The sequence below is a fragment of the Oncorhynchus keta genome, chromosome 26 (assembly GCF_023373465.1).
Source record: "Oncorhynchus keta strain PuntledgeMale-10-30-2019 chromosome 26, Oket_V2, whole genome shotgun sequence".
NCBI lineage: Eukaryota > Metazoa > Chordata > Actinopteri > Salmoniformes > Salmonidae > Oncorhynchus > Oncorhynchus keta.
This window is the reverse complement of record NC_068446.1, coordinates 35,592,743-35,603,795: the sequence shown is the minus strand read 5'-3', so window position 1 is coordinate 35,603,795 and position 11,053 is coordinate 35,592,743. Positions and strand designations below refer to the sequence as shown.

General features: G+C 43.3%; 1 protein-coding gene across 1 annotated transcript; it reads left to right on the top strand.

Annotated features, from left to right (window-relative positions):
- The first annotated feature begins 6,100 nt into the window (after nt 1-6,100).
- On the top strand, nt 6,101-8,464 carry kbtbd13b (kelch repeat and BTB domain containing 13b). Its single transcript, XM_035736680.2, has one exon. It carries the CDS (start codon nt 6,253-6,255, stop codon nt 7,735-7,737), a length of 1,485 nt encoding a protein of 494 aa, XP_035592573.1. The 5' UTR covers nt 6,101-6,252; the 3' UTR covers nt 7,738-8,464.
- The last annotated feature ends 2,589 nt before the right edge of the window (nt 8,465-11,053 follow it).

Here is an 11,053-nt window from a genome sequence, read left to right as displayed (position 1 = left end):
CCCTTCCAACACCAACACCACTCTACTCCTATTGCGGTTGTGCCCTCTGTGACCTCTCTGTGCGTCAGTGACTTGTGACTTGCCCGTCTCCTCCAACCCCTCGACCACCTGCCCCACAATCCCACTCAAGCCCTTATTTACAGTCCAGGGAGGTCACCCTCAGAGTGGATCTATCTTCTCTAAAAATGGCCCCTAAAGGGCAGCAGAACCTGTTGTGCCAAAATAGTAAAAGCTATAAAAAATGAATGACTTAATTGATTTGTTGTTTGTTACATAATACATAGAATCAATTCGGACTAAAATGTCAAGCTTACAAATGACACTATCCAGAGATCACATTTTTGGGCAAACCAAGAGTAGGAGCCAACGACATCATGCTTGACAACCCAACACCCTACTGACTGTGCCAAAGGCTGTGCACCTGTTATCAGGGTCCTCTAGTACTGAGTTAAGAAGCAATATTGCTAAACAACATTGGCCTGGCTGTGGCATAATCCCACCTCTGACACCAATTGTAACAAATGTGGGTTACAGCTTTGAGTAGGGTTTAATCCACAGACTAGAGTTTAAAAGAACATTGTATACATTATTAATCACAATAGGTCACGCTAATACAGCAGCAACTCCTTATTAACTATGTCGCAATCTCAATCGCACTCCACACTGCCCTTTCCCACCTGGACAAAAGAAACACCTATGTGAGAATGCTATTCATTGACTACAGCTCAGCATTCAAAACTAGAGTGCCCACAAAGCTCATCACTAAGGTAAGGACCCTGGGACTAAACACCTTCCTCTACAACTGGATCCTTGCCAAGACAACAACCTCTCCCTCAATGTGAGCAAGACAAAGGAGCTAATTGTGGACTATAGGAAAAGGAGGGACGAACAGGCCCCCATGAACAACGACGGGGCTGTAGTGGAGCGGGTCGAGAGTTTCAAGTTCCTTGGTGTCCACATCACCAATGAACTGTCATGGTGCAAACACACCAAGACAGCTGTGAAGAGGGCACAACCACACCTTTTCCCCCTCAGGAGAAAATATTTGGTATGGGTCCTCAGATCCTCAAAAAGATCTACAACTGCACAATCAAATCCTGACCGGTTTCATCACCGCCTGGTATGGCAACTGCTCGGCATCTGACCATAAGGCATTACAGAGGGTAGTGCGTAAGGCCCAGTACATCACTGGGTCCCATATTCCACATCCAGGACCTATATACTTGGCGGTGTCAGAGGAAGGCCCAAAAAATTGTCAAAGACTCCAGTCACCCAAGTCATAGACTGTTATCTCTGCTACCGCACGGCAAGCAGTACCAGAGAGCCAAGTCCAGGACCAAAAGGCTCTTTAACAGTTTCTATCCCCAAGTCTTAAGACTGCTGAAAAATTAATCAAATGGCCACCCGGACTATTTATATTCACACCCCCACCTCTCCCCCGTTTGTTTTTACACTGCTTCTCTCTGTTTACTATCTGTGCATAGTGACTTTAGAAATGATCTCGACTAACATGTACCCCCCCCGCACATTGACTCCGTACCGGTACCCCCTGTCTATATCCTCATTATTGTTATGTAATTTTTTTGTGTTACTTTTTGATCTGATTAGTTTTTTTCTTAACTTCAGTTTATTTTGTAAATGTTTTCTTAACTCTATTTCTTGAACTGCATTGTTGGTTAAGGGCTTGTAAGTAAGCATTTCAAGGTGAGTTCTACACCTGTTGTAGACCTGCGCATGTGACAAATAACGTTTGATTTCATTTCATTTGATAGCCTGTTTGCTGCTGCTGACTAAGGGCCTGGACAGGGATGGTTAGTGACTAAACAGTGTCAGCGCTTCACCACTGGCAAGTTATCATTCTGTCATCCAAATTCCTAGGTGTCAGGCTCACCTTCCAAGTGCGTAATTCATGGGGGGCTAATGTGTTCCTATCAACTTTTGAGGTGTAACAGGGCTACACGATACATCATAAATAAGCCCTTAACCTGTCCTGATGTGATAGAGTTTCTCCCTGACCTTTGGAGGGAAAGTCACCATTGCACTGTTCGCTCCTCCTTAGACGTCCATGAATGGAGTCCACTCTGTTTTCCACTCTATGTTTTGAATGAAAGTTATGATAGTAGGCCTAGATTAGGATTTCTCTATACCACAACCGCTATGAAAATACAATCCAACAAAGTTTGACTGTAGTTTCCGTGGTTGAGGAAGAGCAATAATGACAAGCTAAAGACACTTCACACCTCTGTTATATCAGAGGACGGTAAGAGCTCTCTGCCAGAACATATATGCATTTGCTGGGATTACAATCAGTGGGTCCTGTTACGCTCTGTTGTTCCAGCCAAGGGCACAGGTAATGAGAGGAGCCACAACACATGACATACTTGGTCACAGTGTGAGAGTTTTGTGATTGAAAGGGTCAGACTAGACAGGAAAACATTGCCACTACGTGATTCTACTTTATCATGCTCTGGCACCTTTTGGACTTTGAGAGGACTCAAATTCCTTTGCCTACGTTTATACTTTAGAATTCAATGCTTGCCTGCGCGTGCAAACACCAGATAGGCACACATCCTTATCAAACTCCAGGGCCAGCTTTTTTTTTCGGGGGGACGACTCAATGGGGTCTCAACTTACTATTTTGAGTAAGAATAATAGAGTACACCAGGTGCAATTTTGAAATTTGGTTGTGCATTCAGCAGTTTTTCTCTTGTTATGTCAGTCATTGACAGTCACTCAATTAGCCATGTCAGCTAACAATTTTTAGATTGGTAGTTAGTTTAGCCAGTTATCTAAACATGTAGTAATCATGGCAGAAAACTGACCGCGCACGGAGGTCATGTGCCCAGGGACCTGATCTCCAGGGGGCCCACATTGATTTTGTTAGTCATTTTCACTCTGATATCATGTTAACATGGCATAAGTCATGGCAGAACTTGTAGAATTGCTGTAAACGTGCTTTAAAACTGCAACATTTTCTCTACGCCCCATGGCAAAATGTGTACAATTGCAGGAAATGTACTTAAAAAATGTTTTGCCGCAAGGTGTGGAGTGGGAAGGGGCGTTCCGAATCTTGCTTAAGGCCCCCAAAAGGCTGGAGCTGGCCATGTGAAACTAATTTCATAAACCTTTTCTTATTTGAAAATTCTACACTTCACGTAATGCCCCGTTCAGTTGGTGCAGAACAATCTGGTTATGAGAGTCCCTGGAGCTTGTGTGTGACCCAGCTTTCATAATAGTCTCCTTACAAAATAGCATTACAACACAACAGCAATCCAGTCTGATACCAATTACTTTTAAAACTGTGAAAGTGTGTGTGTTTGTGTGAGAGCGTGGTGGTGTTGGGGGTGCGGGAGGGGGAGGACGGTTATCCAAACAAAAACATTGAGGTCATGTGACTTCTGCCTCATTATTCCGCTTCACTTTAACTCTTCATCTTAACTGATTGTCTGACAGTGGTCAGCTGACTCTTCCTCACTACCGGCCTCACTTAGTTGTTTGTGTTGGGAGTGTTACAACATCTGTAGACTAGGAAGTGAACAACATACAGCACTGTGAGAAGTATATGACTTAAATCACCTCTGATTGTGTCTCCCTATGTTGCTAGTTACATCTTGTCTTAATAATGTTTATAGTACGCATGTTGTGATGCTTCATGATAGTTTCACAGGGTGACAATCACAGTCTCCTTCAAGATATTAATTTATGTTTCCTGAATACTGTATGACTCTGTATATATATGTAAATACAGTATAGATGTGTATATATGTATGTGTATTAAAGGGGCAGTCTGCAGATGCTACATACATTTACATTTTTTTTAGTTAATGATATATACCCATTGATTCTTGAAGAAAATGACTTATAAATGCCTCATGAGCTTATTTCAACTGCCGTGTCCCGTCAGAACCCCAAACATAAGCTCGTCTTATTCCAATGTTTGTAAACAAAGCAATTGGAAACAAACAGTATACAGCTTCTTAACATATACCTTTGATTTCATGGATGGCCTGTGTTTTGGGATTGAAAGGCTTGGACTAAATGGGAAAACATCTCCACTATGGGATTCTACTTTATCATCCTCTGGCACATTTTGGACTTTGAGAGGATTCAAATTCCTTTGACTACGTTTACTCTTTGGAATTCAATGCATGCCTGCACCTGCAAACACCCTGTAGGCACAGACGCTTGTGAAATTCATTTCATAAACTTTATATAATTTGAAAATGCATACAATAGCCAACACTTCATGAAATGCCTCGTTCAGTTGGTGCAGAACAATCTGGTTATGAGAGTCCCTGGAGCTTGTGTGTGACCCAGCTTTCATAATAGTCTCCTTACAAAATGGCATTACAACACAACAGCAATCCAGTCTGATACAAAAGACTTTTAATGCTGTGAAAGTGTGTGTGTTTGTGCGTGCGTTGTAGTAGTGGTGTTGGGGTGCGGGAGGGGGAGGACGGTTGTCAAAACAAAAACAATGAGGTCAATGTGACTTCTGCCTCATTAGTCTGCTTCACTATGACTCATCATCTTAAATGATTGGCTGACAGTGGTCAGCTGACTCTTCCTTACTACCACCCTCATCATCTTAACTGATTGTCTGACAGTGGTCAGCTGACTCTTCCTCACTACCGGCCTCACTTAGTTGTTTGTGTTGGGAGTGTTACAACATCTGTAGACTAGGAAGTGAACAACATACAGCACTGTGAGAAGTATATGACTTAAATCACCTCTGATTGTGTCTCCCTATGTTGCTAGTTACATCTTGTCTTAATAATGTTGCTAGTTACATCTTGTCTTAATAATGTTGCTAGTTACATCTTGTCTTAATAATGTTGCTAGTTACATCTTGTCTTAATAATGTTGCTAGTTACATCTTGTCTTAATAATGTTTATAGTACGCATCTTGTGGTGGTTCATGATAGTTTCACAGGGTGACAATCACAGTCTCCTTCAAGATATGAATTTATGTTTCCTGAATACTGTATGACTCTGTATATATGTGTAAATACTGTATAGATGTGTATATATTTATGTAAGTCTTACAGCTGTGAAATGCAGTACATTAGCACATGGTTTAGTCGCTATGAGTGACTAAACTCAAACTTTCAACAGCACTTAATTTTGTCAACATGACTGACAGTCATACATTATGATGACCATGTGAATGGATTTAAGCCTTGAGTGCATCCACGTGGTGGTGCGTTGCACAGGAGTACAGGCATGAGAAGACACTTGACTTAGATTAGATCATGTGACCTCCACAGGTCAGAGCTCAAAGTGCGACAACAGAGAAGACATCTTGGAGGCCAGTTTCCATGGAAACGATGGCTGGCACCAGAAGGGCCATGCTGTCTGGGTGAGTGAAGCTAATGAGTTTCAATAAGTGGGGCTGAGGGTTAACTTCACCAAGAGACTTTAATGCAGTTCAGGGCGACCTTTGACCTTACAATTACCCCGTTTCCACGCTTCCGGGCTTTGTTAATTACCTTTGATTACGAATGTGAGTGTAGCAGGCTGCTTCCTCATCTGAGAAGCCCCATTAAAGTGTTATTAGAGATGTTTAATCTGAAAGGCTTGTTGCCATTGTGATTGAAATTGAGCTAGAAATCATTACCATTTACTTACAGCAGGGCTTATTCAATAGATTGAATATTTATCTTTTAAAATGTGGGTCATACTATTCCATGGTGTGGTTAATGTGATACATCTCATTTCTTAGTAGCACACGTCTAATATTTTTTTTGCTGCGTACAGTAACATCTCCAGTTAGTTGCATTATAATTAAAGGTTGACCTTACTGTCATCCAGAGTTCCGTAGATAGCTGTAATAGCATTAAACTTAACCCTCAAGTATAGATTCAATTAATTTGACCTAAATTGACATTTCTTTGGCCTTTACCATTGTTCATGAATGACAGAGTTGTCAGCAAACACAATATTCTTGATGTATTGCATTTTTAACAGATATCCCTGACCTCCTTTTTGGTGGGACGCTGTTTGCTTTTCTGACCTCAACACGCAACTGATGTCTGTTGCTGGTCCTGTGCTATGTATAGCTAGTGCTATTTCCATAGCTGTGAAAAGAATGGAACCTCCCTTTGGAGTAGACCGACTATATGCAGATCCACTTCTGTTTTGTTCCGTTCTAGAGAGAAGTCTTTCGGAAATGTTGTCATCTCTTGTTTGTTTAACTTAGTTTGTGATTGAAATATTATCCGAAATTATATAATTGGAGGAATAACAACCGCAATGTCTAACAATGAGGCTATGGAATGGAACAGCTGTGATCATGCAGTGAGCGAAAGGGATTTGCCATACCGGGTCCCAGGACATGATTTAGGGATAGCCAAGTTAAAGTTAATAGTGGAGGGTTCTGTTTTTACAGAAGAGAGAGATTTCCTGGTCAAGAGCTGCGAGTATTTCCAAGCTCTCTACCGTTCAGGGATGAAAGAATGCTGGCAGGAGGAAATCCACTTGAAGGGTTTGTGTGCTCGAGGATTCTGGATCGCACTGGTGGTTTTACGAGGCAAGAGACCTATCCTGGATGCCGATGAAATCGTGGAGGCCATAGAATGCGCTGCCTTCCTGCAGGTGGAGCCTCTTGCCAAACATCTCACGGACCTGATCGACTCTGATAACTGTTTGCTAATGTATCACACCGCAGCAACCTTTGGCCTAATGACCCTCTACCATGCTGCTGCGCTGTTTATCCGGAACATGTACCATGACTTAGAGGTCGAAGTCAGGAAAAGCTTACCGACAGAACTTGTTGCGTATGTAGAGTCATTGGTTCCTAGCGCGTTTGTAGCAGTTGGAGCCCACTCGACTTGTGGTGTGGATGAAACCATCCACGCTGGCAACAGGACTTTGTGCTACCTGGACGATGAGGGGAAAAACTGGAAGGTCCTCACAGACCTACCCCTAGAGGCCAGTACCTCTATGGCCGGACTGACCGTTCTGGACAACAAGCTGTATATCGTGGGAGGGATACAGGTGCAGGGTGGCCGCAAGTACGCTGTGGACACCTGCTTCTGCTACAGTGTGGAGGTTGACCAGTGGACCATGATAGCCAGTCCAAAACAGTCACGGTACAACTTCTCTCTCGTGGGACTGGATGGATGTCTTTATGCCATTGGGGGCGAGTACGAGCGAACAATCATGTCATCAGTGGAAACTTATGAAGTTGCGACTGGAAGGTGGTCATTTGTGGCACATTTGCCTCGACCAGTCACCGGAGCAGCGTGCACCAAGGGCATGGGCCGGATATTTGTGTGCTTGTGGAAGCCCATGGAGACCACCGAAATCTATGAATACCTGCCCAGGACAGACCAGTGGTTGCTTGTCAGCACTTTGATAAGGCATCAGAGCTACGGCCACGCCATGGTGGCTCACCGGGATAACCTGTATGTCATGCGTAACGGGCCACAAGATGACTTCCTGAGATGCATGATGGACTGCTACAACCTCACCACAGGCCAGTGGACAGCCTTGCCAGGGCACTTTGCCAATAGCAAAGGCTCCCTGTTCACAGCCGTGGTGAGAGGCGACTCGGCTTACACGCTGAACCGAACCATGACTCTGGAGTACGCTATTGAGGGGAAAACGTGGAAGCCCAGGAACCAGATGAAGGGTTTCCCAAGAAGTGGCTCCTTGTGGACATTTTTTCTTAGGCTGCCCAAGGGACGCAGAGGGTCCATATTGAATGGCATCCCAGATGGATATGGACAATGTTGAGAGAAAAGATTCCCCTGATCAGATCTGACAAATTCCCTTGAGAAGATGAGGTAGATGGGATCTTACGTGCGATAATTAATTGCCAGCTGAGCAAACCGGTGAAGGGATGGATATAGTCTCAGAGTATGACTTTGAAAAACCAAACTAAACATTGTCTCAATGAAAAGACCTACAACTGAGTTAGTTTCAGATATATTTGGACTTTCATGTGGATTTGTGTGACCGTTTCTTGAAAGTGTGAATTATAATAATAATATGGTGGCTGCTAATTTTTGTCCTACTTCACACATGTACAAGTGTGTTTTATATGCATGTGTTAGTTGGAAATGTGTTTTCTTTCATATCCCAACTCCCCCTGAGACACCCTCGGAGAGTGGGGCCAGGGTCAGCCATTATCAAGAGCAACCCTTGAGCAATTAGGGTTAAGTGCCTTACTCAAGGGCACGTTGACAGATATTTCACCTTGTCGGCTTGGAGATTAAAACTAGCAACCTTTCAGTTACTGGCCCAAAGCTCTAACTGCTTGGCTACCTGCTGCCCTTGAGGCCCCGCGAATCATTGCCAGGTCTAAAAGATCAATACGTATGTGTGTGTCAGACCTATGTGACAGGTCAATTTGTTCCTCAGTTGATGTGTGACATTTTTCATCACTGTGTGTTGAATATCCAGGAATGCGATATATGTCTCTTTGAAATAAAAAGGACACTCTGGGTGTTTTTTTTCCCAATTACGTTTGATTTGTAATATAAACAGTAAGATATAACAGTGGAAAATCCTGTCATAACCTTGTTCAAAGGGATAATCGCATTTTCAAGTGGAGGAGAGCTTTCATGGTCCAAGTTAGGACAACAATGCATTCAAGTCTCAATTTAGGTGAACATTGTAAAATATCTTTATTACGCTTGGTGTAAAATAAGCTTGGTGTAAAACCCATGTTTTCGGTAGCCAGATTCAAAGACAGAAAGACTTGGGTTGAATCAGGGCAGCCATGGGCAGGCTGTAATTAGAAAACATCATTAAACACACCAGGACATGTGGTTTTGTAGGACTTACTCAGGGATTGCAAGTCACATGCCATTATTTAGAAATGGTAAATTAAGTTATATGCTATGTTGTGTTGTAAAGATGAGTTATTTGTGTTTCTTTCACGTGACAATTAATCTACCATTATCATTCATCTAGAGTCCAGATCCACAGACTAAGGAACCTTCAGCATAGAGCATTATTTTTTCAATTTGACTCAAGAAATATGTCTCAGTCAGTACATCCACGTCAGTGATTCGACCACAATGCACAACAACGTCCCTCTCATCAGTCATGTCCAAGCTCTTTCTTAGCTCCCATTCCTCTGCGTTTCAGAGCTACTGTAGTTTTCCCGTAACACAAAGATTCTGTTTTTAGCGGGCTGCAGCCTTGGTTTCCTGTTGGCATCGACTGACTGAGAGTGTGTGGGGGTATAAGCGCTGTGTATACCAGGCAGAGATAGGCACAGTGGGCAGCTGGGTACACGCCACCGAAGCCAGCAATGTTAAATATGTCTATCCTGACTCAAAATGAAAAGCCCAGGGGTGAGGCGGGGACAGCGTCCTTATGTAGCGTCCTCCACCACCCCTCCCATCTGCCTGCTAGACGCCAGCAGAGAGGCGTGCAAGCTAACGTCTCGACAGTCTAGAGCTGGAGCCAAACACACAAATCATGCACAGACTACTGGAGTGTGGAAAGGACTATTGGTCTGCATGACCTTCATATGAACATCTGCTCTGTGCATCACATTATGGTGTTACTACATGATCTGTGTGTTCTCCAGATCACTGTTATACTACCCTTCCCATTCTTTTATTTTTTTGTTTTTCACATATTTTATCAGGGAGTCCCATTGAGAATAAGGTCTCTTTTACAAGGGAGCCCTGCGTATACACAATTGACAAATACAGCGTAATACAAATATACAAGATTGGAAAACACACTCAAGAAAAACAACCACATACCTCAGCAAAGAGGGCCCCAATCAACAATTTCAACTGCCTGAGAGGCACCAGTACATCTAGTGGTAGATTGTTCCATACATGGGGTGCAAAGACTAAACACAGATTTACCTAACTCTGAGGAGACCAAAGGGATTTCTAGAGTTAGCGATCCCTGAGACTGGGTATGGTAACTTGTTATTGATGATGTTAGGTACAGCAGAAGTTTTTGTTAGAGAGCTTTATCAATAAAAAGAGAGCAATGAATCGGCCTACGTGACATCAAAGAGGGCCAGCCTACTTTCTGGTAAAGAACGCAGGGATGCATACTGAACCTATTTCTCGTAATAAAGCATGATAAACTGCATCTAACAGCTTTAATATAGTGGCAGCTGGATTCATATAGATAATGTTGTCATCGTCTAGAACTGGTAGGAACATCGACTGAATAATCTGCTTTCTGCTATTTAGTGAGAGGCAGGACCTATTTCTACAGAAGAAGACCCTTTTTATTCTTAACTTCTTAACTAACTCATCAATATGCTTTTAAAGAGATAGATTTTCATCTATCTGTAAGGTGCGACGCTAGAGATGAGAAGCAGGTACGGGGAGTTGAACATTTAATGCGGAAATGACATGTAACAGGACAGGAACAAATTAAATAAAATAAAATTTTATTAGTCACATGCGCCTAATACAACTGGTGTAGTGACAGTGAAATGCTTACTCTCGAGCCCCTAACTAACAGTGCAGTTTCAAAAAATACGGATAAGAATAAGAGAAAAGTATCAAGTAATTAAAGAGCAGCAGTTAAAAATAACAATATAAACAGGGGGGTGCCGTTACAGAGTCAATGTGCGGGGGCACCGGTTAGTTGAGGTAGATTGTACATGTAGGTAGAGTTAATTAAAGTGACTATGCATAGATGACAACAGACAGTGGAAAGTGTGTGTGTGTGGGGAGGGGGGGTGGGAATGCAAATAGTCTGGGTAGCCCTTTGACTAGATGTTCAGCAGTCTTATGCCTTGCGGGTTGAAGCTGTTTAGAAGCCACTTGGACCTGACTTGGTGCTCCGGTACCGCTTGCCGTGTGGTAGCAGAGAGAACAGTCTGACTAGGGTGGCTGGAGTCTGTTACAATTTTCAGGGCCTTCCTCTGACACTGCCTGATATAGAGGTCCTGGATGGCATGAAGCTTGGCCCCAGTGATGTACTGGGACGTTCGCACTACCCTCTGTAGTGCCTTGCGGTCGGAGGCCGAGCAGCTGCCATACCAGGCAGTGATGCAACCAGTCAGGTGTTGAATGGTGTTGAACGCTGAACTGGATGCTCTCGGTGGTGCAGCTGTGGAACC